The sequence below is a fragment of the Triticum urartu genome, chromosome 7, assembly GCF_003073215.2.
Source record: "Triticum urartu cultivar G1812 chromosome 7, Tu2.1, whole genome shotgun sequence".
Lineage (NCBI taxonomy): Eukaryota > Viridiplantae > Streptophyta > Magnoliopsida > Poales > Poaceae > Triticum > Triticum urartu.
The window spans coordinates 392,955,827-392,973,335 of NC_053028.1; the positions used below are offsets into that span (position 1 = coordinate 392,955,827).

Here is a 17,509-nt window from a genome sequence, read left to right on the forward strand (position 1 = left end):
CCAATATAGAGAAGATATTTATGCACATCCTTGTTTTCAAGCTTCACTGATGATTACCTCTCAAACCACCTCTGTGGTCAGGAGGCGAAGAAAGTTTTCATACAACACCCACGGTTCAATGTTGAAGTGTTCCTGAAGAGGTCAAAGGATGGACGGTCAATCATCCACAGGCACTGGCCTAAAGTTGCAAAGACCTTCAACATGAATGAAGGCTCAATATTCGCCTTCCGCTTCAGCAGTTTTCCAGATGATATGCATCTCTCTATGTGCCGTCTATGATGCTAATTTTGAAAGGTTCTAGATGTTGCATGTGAAACTTGCTGCTGGTGCAGTTGTGTAATAGGGTAGCTGAGTGCTGAAGCTATATCATGTTGTACTTTGATGTATTTCAATTCTGAAATCCTGCTTCCTTAATATGGAAATGGAATGTATTATGTGCTTAATATAAATGTCAATTAGATTAGTAAATGGATTATTAATAATAGAGCAATTAGCCCGCTAATTGGCCAATTAGCTTGCTAATTGGGTTTTCCTATTGCAAACGGTTAATGAGAAACCATCATGGGCGATGACCTCAGGCAACACACACAGTTTCTAGGAATAAACCATGTTGGATCAATGAACAATCACACACGACATTCTCTTCAAAACTATTTGCGTTACACCACCTTGCGCAAACGTTTTCCTTGTAGTGACTATGTGGGATGTATATACGAATGGAAACGTTCAGTGGTGACTGATTGTGTGGGATGTACTTACGACCGGAAATGATTTTGCATGTATAATTGTATTTTTTAGCACTACTGTACGTATTTCTGTATTTGAGTGCCCGCCGGTCGCACACGACCTCATTTTGCCGAGCGTGTGTGCTAGGAGGGCATATCCCCAACGGTTTCTGGGTCGTGTGGGAAGGACCCCCCTATCGCCCACACTCACTTGGCGATGGTTTCAAATGCCGTCGTGGAAAGGTGTTAAAAACCGTTTGTTTAGGACCGATGCGTACCAGTGAGTTCAGTTGTATCCTTGAGAACAAATACAACTACTCAAACATAAAGGAGGGTCAACTTACATGTCGGCATCAAGCCGACGAAGGAAGAAGGCGATGGTGGTAATGGTGATGGTGGCGGCGGCATGGCGATGGTGTGGTGATAATGGAGCCGGTGCGGTGGAGCAGGCGGGCCAGTGCTCCTGGTGGTGGAGCCTCCTCTTCTTCCCCTCGGTCTTGTCCCTTCCTCTATGGTGGTGGATGGAGCAGAAATGGAGATGGACATGGATGTGTTGGTGATGAATGAGGATGATGGAGACGCCGGCTAGGGTTGGAGGTGGGGTGCCCTGCTCGGTCTCCTCCATTGATGCGATGCATCCAAGGGCTCTACATGATCCTTATCCTCTCCCAAATGCTTCCTTATTGTCCAAGGATCTCGTGGGAAGAAACGCAGATGAAATTAGTGAAGAATCTTGTCTGGAGAGGCAACTTTTAGGCTCGATTTCCTTCCATACAACCATCCATACGATGAGCCATGGTTGTATGGTATGTCGTCTTTTGCTCTGGTCCTTTTCGGTAAATCGGCCGCCATTTCTTCATACAAACTAGGAATTTAACATTCTTGGGCTTGTTGGATTCATATGAACGACACTGATCCATTTATGGTATTAGATCTTGGTTTTGAGAACTTTGAAAAAATAACTTTTTTCACTCTCTGAAACGGCCAAGTCTGGTGATGTAAGTCCTCCATATTGAGCTTGTCCTTGGTCATTTCACATGCCCGACGCTAAGGGGGTGAGAGGGGTGGCCGCCCCGGGCCCCCGAAGCATGCTAGTGAGTAATTGTGGTTTAGTAAGAATATGTGTGTTAAGGTTTGTGATTCTCGAAGCATGCACACGTATGGTCTCTCATTATGCTCTAAAATTGGAGCATGATTAATTATTGATTGTCATCCTTTGCGTGGAGGTCGGGAGTGCACGATGGTTAACTCCTACCAACCTCTCCCCTAGGAGCATGTGTAGTAGTACTTTTCTTCGAGGGTTAATAAACTTTTGCAATAAGTATGTGAGTTTTTTATGACTAATGTGATTCCATGAATTAAACGCACTCTCACATTTACGCAATTTGCTAGCCTCTTCGATATCGTGCATTGCCCCTTCTCACCTTGAGTTGTGGTGCAAACTTCTCCGGTGCATCCAAACCCCGTGATATGATACGCTCTATCATACATAAGCCACCTTATATCTTCCTCAAGATAGCCACCATGCCTACTTATTATGGCATTTCCATAGCCATTCTGAGATATACTGCCATGCAACTTCCACCTTCCGATTTATTATGACACATATCATCATTATCATATTGCTTTGCATGATCATATACTTGACATAGTATTTGTGGCTCCGCCAGCATTCCTATTTTTTATACATGTCACGCTAGATCATTGCGCACCCCGATACACCGTCGGAGGCATTCATATAGAGTCATATTTTTGTTCTAGTATCGAGTTGTAATTCTTGAGTTGTAAGTAAATAAAAGTGTGTGATGATCATCATTATTAGAGCATTGTCCCATGTGAGGAAAGGATGATGGAGACTATGATTCCCTCACAAGTCGGGATGAGACTCATAAAAAAGTAAAAAAAAAAAGGACAAAGGGCCCAAAATAAAAAAAAGAGGCCAAACAGCCCAAAGAAAAAATGATGAGAAAAAAGAGAGAAGGGACAATGTTACTATCCTTTTACACACTTGTGCTTCAAAGTAGCACCATGTTCTTCATGATAGAGAGTCTCCTATTTTGTCACTTTCATATATTACTAGTGGAAATTTTTCAATATAGAACTTGGCTTGTATATTCCAATGATGGGCTTCCTCAAATGCCCGAGGTCCTCATGAGTAAGCAAGTTGGATGCACACCCACTTAGTTTTGTTTTGAGCTTTCATACACTTATAGCTCTAGTGCATCCGTTGCATGGCAATCCCTACTCCTTGCATTGACATCAATTGACAGGCATCTCCATAGCCTGTTGACTAGCCTCGCCAATGTGAGACTTTCTCCTTTTTCGTCTTCTCCACACAACCTCCAACATCATATTCTACTCTACCCATAGTGTTATATCCATGGCTCACGCTCATGTATTGCGTGAGATTTGAAATTTTGAAGCACGTTAAAAAGTATGAATGCTTGGCTAACACTGGGGTTGTGCATGATAAATACTTTATGTTAAGAAGATGGAGCATGACAAGGCTATATGATTTTGCAGGGATAACTTTCTTTAGCCATGATATTTTGAATAGACATGATTGCTTTTTAGTATGCTGGAAGTATTATTGTTTTATGTCAATATTAAACTTTTGTTTTGAATATTGCAACTCTGAATATTCATTCCACATAAAGAAAGATTACATAATAGGCATGTTAGGTAGCATTCCACATCAAAAAATTCTGTTTTTATCATTTACCTACTCGAGGACGAGCATGAATTAAGCTTGGGGATGCTTGATACGTCTCCAACGTATCTATAATTTTTATTGTTCCATGCTATTATATTATCCATCTTGAATGTTTTATATGCATTATTATGCTATTTTATATCATTTTTTGAGACTAACCTATTAACCTAGTGACAAGTGCCAGTTATTGTTTTTCCTTGTTTTTGTCTTTACAGAGAATCAATTCCAAACGGACTCCAAATGGAACGAAACTTTTTGACGATTTTTCTTGTACCACAAGACACCCAAGAAGCTTCGGGAGGAGGCTAGATGGGCCACAAGGCAACCACAAGCTCATAGGGCACGCCCCCCAAGCTTGTGCCCCCTGGCTCCTCTAACCCTATTTCTTCCTCTATAAATACCCAAATATTCCCCATAGACCAGAGGGCACACCAAAAATACTTTTACGCCGCCGCAAGTTTCTGTTCTCATGAGATCTCATCTGGAGGACTTTTTCGGTACTCTGTCGGTGGGGTTCGACCATGGAGGGCTTCTAAATAAACCTTGCTGCCCTTCCGATGATGTGTGAGTAGTTTACCACAGACCTACGGGTCCATAGCTAGTAACTAGATGGCTTCTTCTCTCTCTTTGATCTTCAATACAATGTTCTCCTTGATGTTCTTGGAGATCTATTCGATGTAATCTTCTTTTGCGGTGCATTTGTTTAGATCCGATGAATTGTGGGTTTATGATCAGATTATCTATGAATATTATTTGAGTCTTCTCTGAACTCTTTTATTCATGATTAAGATAGCTTTATATTTATCTCCGATCTATTGATTTGGTTTGGCCAACTAGATTGATTTTCTTGCCATGTGAGAGGTGCTTTGTAATGGGTCAATCTTGCGGTGCTTATTCCCAGTGACAGAAAGGGAAATGACATGTATTTGTATGTTGCCATTAAGGATAAAAAGATGGGGTTTGTTCATATTGATTGGATCTATCCCTCTACATCATGTCATCTTGCTTAAGGCGTTACTCCGTTCTTGTTAACTTAATACACTAGTTGCATGTTGGATAGCGGTCGATGTGTGGAGTAATAGTAGTAGATGCAGGCAGGAGTTGATCTACTTGTCATGGACGTGATGCCTATATTCATTATCATTGCCTTAGATATCGTCATAACTATGCGATTTTCTATCAACAGTAATTTGTTTAGCAGTCGTATGCTTTCTTTCAAGAGAGAAGCCTCTAGTGAAAACTATGGCCCCCGGGTCTATTTTTATCATATTATTTTCAGATCTATAAAATAAAAAACCCAAAAACACCTTGTTGCAATTTATTTACTTTTACTTATCTTTTATATCTATCACTATCAGATCTCATCCTTGCAAATAATCGTGAAGGGATTGACAACCCCTTTATCGCGTTGGGTGTAAGTATTTGTTTGTCTGTGTAGGTGCAATCATTGGTGACTTATGTGTTCCTCCTACCGAATTGATACCTTGGTTCTCAAAGGGAAATACTTATATTTACTTTGCTGCATCACCCTTTCCTCTTCAAGGGAAAACCAACACAAGCTCAAGAAGTAGCAATGTCCTCCGACCAATAAGAACTTGATTGTCAATGAAAAAGATCTCCACAAAGATAAACTTATACTTGCAATATGTCATTTAAAATACTATGAATCACAAGATAACTTACTTGCAAAAACAGATGACAACCATAACAATTTATAACATAACTACTTGACTCCATTTTTGCTTCACATGCTAATAGCATCAACAAGAAAGTTTGTTGCACACTCACGCCAATTATAATCAGCTATGTACTCACTCCTACAAAGAGCTGCCTAATAGTCAACAATTGTGTAGTCCGGTTTTGATGATGGGGTTATTAAGTGCCCCATAATAAATATAACACATGTGAAAGGATCCAGATGGACCGAGGGGGTGAATAGGTACAATTAAAAAATTTAATTGTTACTTGGCAATTTTAGGCAATATTGTAGAATAGGAAAGTGAGCCTAACAATTGCAAAGGTCGGTCTAGTGTTAAGCAAGGACAATACAAACACGATAAGAAAACACAATGAATTGAAAGTAAAGACTAAGAGATAGATAACCACATGTAGGGAGCTAGGGTTAGGGATAACCGCAACCCCGAGAGACGAGGATGTTTGTCGATGTTCACTTCCTTGGAGGAAAACTAGTCACCATTAGAGAGGTGGATGTTACCATGAAGGCTGACCCTATTCTACCCTTGAGACGGCACCACGAAGGCATTTCTCAACCACTAGTGGTAGACCTTGAAGTGATCTCCAAACATTCACAAACTTTCCGGGGGCAATCACAATGCTTGATTCCTCACAGAAGAACCCCTACCACCTATGAGTCTCCAACCTCCAAGATTAATAGGATCGAAGGGGAAACACTCAAGACTTGATCAAATCACAATTTGATTTGGTCACATGAAGGAGAGGGAGTAGATCTTTCTTTTGATTGGAACAACTCTCAAGAACTCTCACAAATCTTCTCGTGATCTGGGATTTAGTGCGGGAGAGTATGAGAGGGAGCACTTGTGTTCTTGGGGATGATATGAATGTAGTGGTCAGCTATTTATACCCCAAGAGAATCTAGCCATTTTTCGGCACTCATTGACCTTCCCGGATGATCTGGATGCCCCCTAGATGATCTGGGCAATGCCTGGATGATCTGGATGGGATGATCCAGATAGGTTGAAAATAGAATGCAGCAGCAGGGAGTCTGAATGTCCGGAAGGAACACCAGATGAATTTTCTATAGGAGAAGTACTGGGAGACAGTCGGATGATCTGGCACTTCGTCCGGATGATCTGGGCATGATCTGGAAGCCCATCCGTTAGATTCGGCTCCAGCCGCAAGTTTCTTTTGGTTCTTGGACCCCTAGCCGGATCATCTGGGTCTGTGTCCGGATGATCCGGGCAAGCCCGGAAGATCCAGGACTATGTCTGGATGATCTGGGCAAGCCCGGAAGATCCAGGACTTGGTTCGGTTGATCTGTCTCTGGGGGATATGTTTCCGGGCAACAACCAGACGAGGTGTAACGCCCCAAGACCGACGCTTCAGAAGACTTCCATATTTTCGTGATCTCCGTGTGTTTCATTTGTGCTTGCTCTTTTATTTTTGCATTGCATCATGTCATCATGCCATCATGTCATTAATCTTTGCAACTCAAATAAATAAACCGTATGGATCTTTGGTCCATTTAAACCGAGGGAATTCACATGGTGATTCTCTTTATAACATATCCTCCCGATATTAGGGAGCTATATTAAATATTCCATTTTCGGAATCAACCATAACACACATGCAAAATATTCTCCATGCCTATTCCTCTTTGAGTTTGACATTCAAACCTTGCCAATATTTCTCATCTCTTTTATCGAGGCTCCTCTAAAAATTTCAGCCCATTTAGAGTCCTTTCGAATGGGTTTCAAAATTCAAACATGTTGAATTAAATTCAACATGTGCGAATCTATTGTTCTCCAAAAATCCTCTTGCCATTTTATTTAAATTCCTCACATTTTTGTGAGTCCAGAAATATTACCCTCGTGCGCTAATTCTTTCCTAACCCCCCTCTTCTTTTTCTTCTCTCTATGCTTTTCTGTTAAAGGAAAAAGAGTTAGGAAGAGAGACTTGTAACACACACGATGCGGCTATATCTCCCACGTATCGGAGCACGACTTAAGGGCATAACTGCATGGTAGGCATGTCGCAAGAGGGGTAATCTTTACACATCCCATGTACTGAATAAGAAAGGGATAAAGCTGGCTTACAAAGGCCACTTCACACAATACATAAATATAGCATTACGTCATCCAGAATACAATCACGGTCCGACTACGGAACCAAAATAAAAGAAGACCACCCCTAATGCTAGATCCCCAATCGCCCCGACTGGGCTCCACTACTGATCAACTGGAAATGAAACAAGACTACGATCAAGATCTTCATCGAGCTCCCATCTGAACTGGGTTGCGTCACCTGCAACTAGCAACGCTATAAGAGGGGCTGAGCAAAGCGGTAACATAGCCAAACAACGGTTTGCTAGGACAAGGTGGGTTAGAGGCTTGACATGGCAATATGGGAGGCATGATAAGCAAGTGATAGGTATCGCGGCATAGCAAAAGAGCAAGCATCTAGCAAGCAAAGATAGAAGTGATTTCGAGGGTATGGTCATCTTGCCTGAAATCCCGCAAGGAATAAGAACGAGTCCATGAAGAAGACAAACGGACAAAGTCGGACGAATCCTCACAACTCCGGAACGAAACCGAAGCTAACGAGAGAAGCAACCCGGAAAGAAGCAAGCAACAAAGTAAACAACCATCACATAAACATGGCATGATGCACAACCAAGTATGATGCATGTCCGGTTTAATGAAGTATGGCATGGCAAAGTGCAACAAACAACACTACAAATTAAGTGGAGCTCAATATGCAACGAGTTGCATATTGACGAAACACCACAACAAGTTATCTAGTTCGATCTGGTTTATGTACTCAACAATATTAAATGTTGTTAAGCATGGCAAGAGGTGAAACATGAGTAAAAGTACACAGTTAGGCATTTTAAATGAGGCTAGAAACATCAAACAACAATTCCGGTAAATCCTCATGTGTATTTAGCAATTTAATGCAAACAACAATTTTAACCATTCTTGAAGTTGTTATCATGATGCGGATGACATGTGCACGTTTTATGCAAGTTTTTATGAAAGTATTGATAAGAGCATAATGAAGCATTTGTCACCGTGACGGAAACAAAAGGGGTACCACGGCGACGATAACGAAACAGTGCCACTGCAACGTTCCGGTTCCGACAACTCATTGAGACGTCGGTGCAAAAGAAAGTGTGGCGGGAGCATGCAAAACATGGTGGGGTGATCCCGGTTACCGGGTTCCCATGGGTCGACGACGGTGACAAGGCAAAAGAGGGGCAACATGCACCGACAATTCGAGCACGGAGCAAGCACAAGCATCTCATACATCACACATGCATTCGTTCACGGGCGGTCGTCTCAGGGTTATACCTTCGAAGCATGCGTTATCGGAGCAGTTCGAGTTTGATGTGGTGTAGGGGAAGTAGACGTTTTCGGGACGTTCGTAGTGGAAGTAGTCATTCTTGCATGCTCTAGGGTCGACGGTAGAGGTTCTCGCGACCTCGGCGACGGTAGTTGTACATGTTGGCGGTAGTCGAACTCGGCGTTTCGGTGTGGTGTAGGGGTACATGTCGAAGGTCGTGTCGTGGTACTCGGCGTTTCGTTCAGTACTCGTTCGAGCATCCGTGTGGTCTTTTCGGTGAGGTACTTGGTGATATCCGAGGCGACCTTGACGCATCCGTGCGTAGAGGTACTTGGGGGTTTCGTGTAGTCGGTCTTGCCGGTCTTGGTAACGTAGTTGTACAAGAGCATTGTCGAACTTGTCGAATCCAAATTCTTGGAGGGCCGTCGTGGTACTTGGCGCTAATCCATGTTCGGTGGTCGAACATGGCGTCAACCGCAACAAGTGGATGTGCAAGATGACAGTGGGGCGTCGCGGTCGTCCACTACGGCGGACAGGGCAAGCAGGGAAGCGGTGATAGCTGCTGGTTGTTGGCAGAGGACGGACGGAGCAGAGGAGCTCCGGCAAACATACGGTAGAAGCTAACAGGGTCCAGCAGGAGCTCCTGCAGGGTGCAGCCGCAGCGAGGGGCGGCCTCCGGGCATTGTGGTCGAGGTAGAGGAAGAAGGGCACGATGGAGATGGAAGGCGTCGGCGAAGATGCAGGTGCGGGGTCGCCGGAGTTGACCTCTGGTGGCATCGCGGGAGACGCAGGCGCAGCGTCCTGGCGAGGCGACGGCGCGGAGGAGGGCCGACGAGGGGGCGTGACGAAGCTCGGCGGGCACGCTCCTATGGGCGCGGACAAGGACGACGGCGGAGGGGAGACGGAGGAGTTTGCTGGGGAGGGCGGCCTCCAGGGAAGCAGCGCCGCTGCGGGGACACGAGGGGAGGAGGAGCTCCGGCAGTGGCGGTCGCTGGCCGGCGCAGCAGCGGCATGGGAGGTGAGGAGGCGGCGGAGCAGGCTCGTGGTGCTGGGAGGAAGGCGAGGCGGCGCGGCGGCCAAGGGGCAGCGCTCGGCGGCGTTCGAGGGAGGAGCTGGCGATGGGGGTTGCGTGGGATCGGGAGGAAGGGGTCGAGGGGATCGGGATCGAGCCGAGGCCCCTGGCGGCGCTGAGGGAAAACGAGGGAAGGGAGCAATGGATCGGGCAGGAGGCGGCTAGGGTTAGTGGGGTAAGGTGGGCCGGCGCGGGAGGCCCAGCCGGGAGGAGGTCCAACAGGCCGGCCGGTGGGGAGGGATTGGCCTAGAGAGGCCTGTTGTCTAAGCTCTCTCTTCCTAACTCTTTTTCCTTCAACAAAAAAGCATAGAGAGAAGAAAAAGAAGAGGGGGGGTTAGGAAAGAATTAGCGCACGAGGGTAATATTTTTGGACTCACAAAAATATGAGGAATTTAAATAAAATGGCAAGAGGATTTTTGGAGAATAATAGATTCGCACATGTTGAATTTAATTCAACATGTTTGAATTTTGAAACCCATTCGAAAGGACTCTAAATGGGCTAAGATTTTTAGAGGAGCCTCGATAAAAGAGATGCGAAATGTTGGCAAGGTTTGAAGGTCAAACTCGAAGAGGAATAGACATGGAAAATATTTTGCATGTGTGTTATGGGTGATTCCGAAAATGGAATATTTAATATAGCTCCCTAATATCGGGAGGATATGTTATAAAGAGAATCACCATGTGAATTCCCTCGGTTTAAATGGACCAAAGATCCATACGGTTTATTTATTTGAGTTGCAAAGATTAATGACATGATGACATGATGACATGATGCAATGCAAAAATAAAAGAGCAAGCACAAATGAAAGACACGGAGATCACGAAAATATGGAAGTCTTCTGAAGCGTCGGTCTTGGGGCGTTACACGAGGCGGGACCTGGTCCTGATGATCCGACAGGGCACATAGAGAGACACTATTTTGACAATAGGTTTTTGGCTAAGGAGTTTTTGACAATCCTGTAGTGTTCCTGAAACCTAGTTTATGACAGTGTGTGTGTAGATAGATGTTGACATGAAGATGTGTTTGAGAAAATCTTGAACATACCACGCATGAATCCCATCTTAATAGTGTGGGATCCCTATAACTCAATATTTATATAAAAAGAGTATATGTATCTGCTCTTGTTGTCATCTGCTTGAGTCATATCACGTTGAATGTGTCCATGATCCCTACACAATGATCCCATGGAGACTAATAACCTGTGAATTCACTCAACAAACATAATTATCCCCTTGTATGTATTTTGTCATCAACGTCAAAATATGATTAAGGGCATGATTGCATTTTCAAAATGCTACCCTAAACAATGCCTTCTCAACTTGACTCGATTCTATTGTTAATTCCATTCCCCCAAAAAATAACTTGTTTGATACCGCGACTATAATTTCCAGTCATACCGATATTATCCTTGAAAAAATCAATATATGTCTGATCATCATCTAGATTGATTTGTCTTTGTCCACAAATGCTAAACAATCACCCGAAGTTTCTGTTGGAGTATTGGATTTGAATGGAATACTTATGAAAATATACATAACATGATCATTGATGCTAAGTATAGATACAACATGGATCTCATAATGGAGATTATCATTATTGGAAGCTGGAGCATATGGAATCAAAGAACTGGCATGATATTTGATGGCATCCAATGTTATATCAATGCTTGCAAGATGGATTTCAAGAATAACTTCCTCATGTATTTACTTAGGGCTAAGCCCAGTATTAAGGAAGGCATGAGGTCATGGATTGATAATGTATTGAGTAGCTTAGCATAACCATTACTTTTTAACTATCTAACCCTGTAACATACTCTTGATGCTAATCTTGTATATGTCGACCTACTAGTTTATAATGAAAAAGACTTAAGTAGGGGCTTTCTCTACTATTTTTGGTCAAAAATAAAATAGATGCTAAATACTTTTTTGCAAATCATTGGAATAAAAATTGACCTTCCTATCTTCTAACAAACTCGAACAAGGTTCCCTATATCAGTCACATTGATAAGATAATTAGTGTACTTAAAGTCAATATCTATCAATTTAGGCAACTTCAACAATCCCTCGAAGTTGATCTCCGTAAGCATCATTTCTTTGTAGTGTAAAAACTCATCCAAAACAACTCGTACATGATCAACGTCGAATGTAGATTTTAAAATACACTCCCAATCTACAATATCTGGAACAAAAACTTTGATTTTTGCCAACATTAATGTTGCCAGATGACATGTTGTGTGAACAACCTAACAAAAAGTAACCATAAAACATATATTGATGTATTAAGTCTTTTTAAAGATAACTCAAAACAGGTCATTAATAGTGAGATTACTCAAAATTTGTTAGAACAAATGTTAAATTGATCACTACTACACTTAATAAATAAATCTTTATATGTATCATGTGACATAAGTAAATTTACTGTTACATGGATAAATGCTTACATGCGTGAATTAGTCCAATCAATTTCATTTCAATTGGAATAATTGCACGCGAGGGCCATTGGAATATTATTTTCATGGAGGCAAATGGATAAACTAACTAAAAGTTTCAATATATTAAGTTTCATTGAGACGAACTAGCAACTTAAGACTCAAATATTAAGTTTCATTGAGATGAACTAGCAACTTAAGACTCAAATATTAAGTTTCACTATTTGTAACTTAATACAAATTTGTTTTTTACGTACATAACCGTAGGCCTAATGGTTGTACTGCCGTTGTAAGTTTCAAGACTGTAATAATAGCAGAGAGAAATAATATGTCGAATTGATATATACTACAAACTAAACAAACGAGTACACTATAATATTAGTAATCATGAAGTCAAATCAATGAACTAACTAATTTTTTTTTTCAAGGGATCAAGATCATAGATAGAATTGGTGGCCAAAAGGCAAGGCCAGTGTTTGTACAACCATCTCTACGGCTGCTAGAGCCCTAAATCCACATGCGGATTACTCACCATCATCCAACCTATCTACCATACATGTGACGGAGCCATGTTCTCGAAGTAGGCCGGCCGCCCTCCAGTCTTACGTCTCCAATTCGATCCTTGCAAGCACGTCGTCCACTGATGGCGAGGCTCCATTGAACACTATGTCGTTTCGGTATTTCCACAACATCCAGAGCACCAGTGATACCACTGTCCACGCCTCCTTCCAAAAATGCTTTTGTGGATTAAGTGCTGCACACCATTTCACGAGGTTTGAATCTATTGATGGTGTCCAATCCGGTCTTCCCCAGGTGTTCATGATCCTGGCCCATACTTGTCGTGCTACGATGCACCCGAGTAATAAGTGGTCCAAAGTCTTTGGCGCTTTGTCGCAGAAGGGACACGCCGACGGGTACAGCAGTTGTCGTCAGTGAAGTCTATCTGTCGTCCAACATCCATTCTGTGCCGCAAGCCACGTGAAAAACTTACAAGTGTGGGGTGCTCGTGATCTCCAAATCTGGACGGCTCCAACGTTCTCTATTCTTCCCGCAAAGTGAGCACGATACACCGATCGCGTGGAGAATTCTCCCATGCTCTCCCAGCTCCAGGTGATCACGTCATCCATGCCTTGCCGCAGCTCACCGTAAAAGAATTTTGATGCATGACAACAAGCCTAGCAGTATTATTCTGCTTGTAATATTAAAGATCGTAATATGTTATGGCACTCTGAATTAATATATCCAATAGAAAGTAACTATAAACTAAACAAGCGAGTTGAATCATACATACCCAAAGAAAAACATCAACAATGAGGTTTGATTAGTATTATATACACTTCAAATTTTGTATAAGAACAAACAGCTATGGATAAGAAATGTACAAGACAACAAACATTTTTAGCAAAACCTTCAGATAGAAGTCCATTGGTCTTGTTGATAACCTTGATGTACTTCATAGATGTGAAGAATAACAAATATTGCTTTAGGATGGTGTTTCTTGTAGGACGGGAGCAAAATAGAAGGACAAACATAGAAGCAAGAAGAAAATAAAAATGAAGGATCTGAATGAATAGTTTTTCTTGTGTTGTTACTTGTTTATGTTTTATTCACTTATCATATATTATAGACTACCCCACAAGAACAGTTACGCGACTCCATAAGGACAGGTATACGGCTTTGATTTACAGTGGCATTACACACGAATACCAAATTTTACACGAGCCAAAAACTTTATTATGTACTCCCTCCATTCTAAAATAGATGACTCAACTTTGTACACAAACAAATTTTCAAATCTTAACGGGGTTCCCTCGCCTTGCGTGCACAAGTCTCTCCTTCCCTTCGTTGCGCAGGTATCATTCTGTTGCTACCCTCACTATCCGTCTCGCCACGTAATAATAAACGGACAAACGAACATAAATTTTCTGATATTTTCCTCCTCTCCGTGCGGACAACTCCACTCCACTCGTCCACTCCTACTACCAGCTTCTCACTCCCACTCCCGCAGGCGGGTGATCCATGGCCACGGCGCTCCGCCTCCCGTCTCTCCTCTCCTCCCGCGCCGCCCCTACCACCGCCGCTCGCGCTACCATCCGAGGGAATCGGACAGGATCGTTTACTCACAGGGTCGCCGCGCAGCCTGACGACACCACCGCCACCACCTCCACCTCCACCACGCCGGCTCCGCCCGCCGGGTTCACGCCTCCGGTTCCCAAGCGGTTCGAGGTCAAGCCCGGCCAGTCAAACAACATCGCCGGCGCCGCCCTCGCTTTGCCCTTCCGCCTCGGCACCGGCGTCTTCGTCCTAGGGTAATTCGGCCCCTTCAATCCCCGTCCAAATTGGAATATACCGTGCCAATCTAGTTAGCCAAGCAGACCAAATTAATTGAACACCTCAATTGAATTTGAATTTTAAATTTAACGTTTCCCTCCAATTTGAATGGAATTGGGAAATGTTTATGTGCTAGCCAATTATGTATGTCTCAGCTGAGCTGCTTCAAATTCATTGACTAGGTCACAGTGTTTTGTTACTTTAGTCGTCCAACAAAACATGCTTTTACTTTCGCCATCCGAATGTGTGAATTCCATTGTCTTGTGCATATGCCTAGTAATTTCAGGTGGGTTTTACTTAATTTGTATGTGCCTGCAATGTGCAGATATGGAGTGACACTTGTTGATGCTAACGAGATATCACCAGATCAATATGCTTTGGATTTCCAAGGTGAACTCCTCTGATTCCCACAGTTTTGTTCGGTACAATACAACCGCAGCAGGTGATATATCAAGGGTGGAACAATGAAGCGTACTTAGCAAAATATAATTATTTGATGTAAGCAACCATTGTGTGTATCTGTCCAAGGTGAACTCCTTCTCTAGTTCCCACTGTTTGGTTAGGTACAACCGCTGCATGGAAATATTAAGAGTGAAACAATAAGGCGTACTTAGCAAAATACACAATTATTTGACGTAAACAACCATTATGTGTACCTGTCCAGTACCAGTCTAGAACTTTAGTTTCAAAATACTATTATGCAACTACATGTGTTTATTATTTAGGTCGGAAGGTGAAAGAAACGTCGAAGGTGGGGCAGTGCCCTCGACCTGCTAAGCCTATTGAAATATACGAGTTTGAAGGGTATGTTATTTCTTTGCACGGAGGTTCAAACTGGTTGTCCTTCATGTTTCTAATTGCACCTAGTTTTTGTATCAAGCGCTAATGTTTTCTTCTGACTCGTCAAGCTGATTTTTTATTCCTTCAATTGTTTGTGCATCGTGGCTAAAACCTCAGATGTCCATTTTGTCGAAAGGTGAATAATCTTTGGTTCACTATATCTGTGTTATGTAGTTTCCTTCTTCATTTATTCAATATTGGTATTTATAGTCACCATGTAAATCTTGCAGGTCAGAGAGATGGTATCCGTCCTGGACCTTGATGTTTTATATTACCCTTGTCCTAAAGGCAGCCCAACCTTCCGGCCAAAGGTTCTAGAGATGGGTGGAAAGAAACAGTTTCCTTACATGGTATGCGAGACATCATTGATGGTTGTGGTTTCCAGTTCTACATATCTTTGAAATGTTATTTTAGAGATTTGATGGAGATTTACCATTAACTATGCTCATGTTGCTGAACTTTTTATTCCTGGGCAAGATTGAATTTTGTCACATTGGCATGATTTGTTCTTCATTACTAAACTAAATCAGGGAATTTTGCTCCCTTCTTTGAAATGAGTGATGCATGATGGATATAACATCACTCTTATGTTGCAGGTCGATCCAAACACAGGAGTTGCTATGTATGAATCAGATGACATCATAAATTACCTGGCAAAAACTTACGGTTTGTATTCCATTGTTTTTTGTTTTTTTACAGTGCATACCTTCCGTAGCCTTACAAACTTGTTCTAAGCCCTTTACTTGCACTTGTTTTTCAGGTGATGGAAGTGTTCCAATTATGCTAAAACTTGGTCTATTGACAGTAAGTAACTAAGTAGTTGATAATCGAAGAGACCAGGATTGATTATTATTAATTAGCATGCAGTTGTGCCTTTTGCGTAACTTTGTTTTATTTATTTTGTAGACAATAACGGCAGGGCTTGCATTGAGTGGGCGTAGCGGGAAGGTAAATTGCCAACAAGCCATGTACACTTGTTTATTCCATGTAATCGTCTGAAAGTTTTGCTTGAACCATTTCCATTATTGATTACAGGGGTCTTCCTACAGTCCTGCAAAGCTTCCATCTCAGCCAATAGAGATATGGGCATACGAGGTTTAATCATCACTACTTGTCATTATTCACATCATTAAGGTTATTATTTGCTGTTTGCCGTAGTGTATTACCATTTCCAGGATCTGATTGTTGCAGCCTTTATTATCAGGGATCTCCTTTCTGTAAAATAGCGCGTGAGACCCTTGTCGAATTGGAGTTGCCACACTTGCTACACAGGTATTTGAATGCTTGAAACTTTGGATTACATCCGTAAGCAAATAGATGAACATTCTACCATCAGAGCATTTATAGAAGTGCATAACAGCTGTATAAATGACCAGTAGCATTAGTATAGCATTACGTTCGTGAACAAATCTTCTGCCATTCAACAACATGCTAACAGCCAGAACTCCTGTATAAGTGACTAGCGTAGCAGCTAAATGTTCACACTTCCACACCTGCTGTCTACACACACCCTAAGAAAAGCATCTCGTTGATACTATCAATATATGTAGCATTACACAACAATGTAAGTAACAAAAAAACTTTTGCTTCAGCTGTGCGCGTGGCAGCCCCAAGCGACAGGATTTTTTTGAGAAATATGGTCTTTTCCAGGTTTGCATCGTTGCAATTTATGCTTTTGCTGCTAAGCTTTCTCCACATAACTTCTGTGTACTGTCTTGACAGGCGCCTTATATCGAGGATCCTAACACGGGGGTAAAGATGTTCGAAAGCGCCGACATCGTAGAGTATCTGAGGGCAACATATGCTGCTTGAGAATCCCTGTCACTGTCTTTTCTCAGTAAATAACTAAATATTGAGCTCATAGCTGCCATGTCTCTTCTCATGTAGTAGATCACATTCTTTACTAGGAAAAATGGTGCATACTAGATATGTAAGGTGTAAATTATATTCGCTGCAGCTGAGACAGCGTCTTTGCTATCTAAGAGACACTGAATCTGAGGCCGTAGAAAAGAGAACTGAAATCCAGAAACGGAAGTCTTGTTTCTTTCACGGGATGTTCACACTGACGCCGAACATCAAAACGGGAGGACCCAACCAAGCTGTCCAACGGTGGGTCGTGGGTCGAGGATACAAACTGGCCCAGCGTACTCTCAGTGGGCACTGCATGCGCACGCTCCAAAGGCCACTGCCACCATCTTCTGCCGATCCCTCTTCAGAACTGGTATCAACGAATTGACTTTGCCGGGCCTGCCGCCAAGATGCCAGACAACACCATCTCTCTACGCATGTCGATCATCCCGCATCCATCACCGAGACCCTACTGCGTCATGCCGCTGAAAAACGCCGCTCCAACGCTGAA

General features: G+C 42.6%; 1 protein-coding gene across 1 annotated transcript; it reads left to right on the top strand.

Moving 5' to 3' along the window:
* Window positions 1–13,916: 13,916 nt before the first annotated feature.
* On the top strand, window positions 13,917–17,160 carry LOC125520629. Its single transcript, XM_048685592.1, has 12 exons — window positions 13,917–14,288; window positions 14,636–14,700; window positions 15,036–15,114; window positions 15,268–15,286; window positions 15,381–15,500; window positions 15,747–15,816; window positions 15,911–15,954; window positions 16,057–16,098; window positions 16,186–16,245; window positions 16,355–16,422; window positions 16,743–16,800; window positions 16,873–17,160. The coding sequence occupies exons 1-12, from the start codon at window positions 13,999–14,001 to the stop codon at window positions 16,960–16,962; spliced, it is 1,005 nt and encodes a 334-aa protein (XP_048541549.1). The 5' UTR covers window positions 13,917–13,998; the 3' UTR covers window positions 16,963–17,160.
* Window positions 17,161–17,509: the final 349 nt, after the last annotated feature.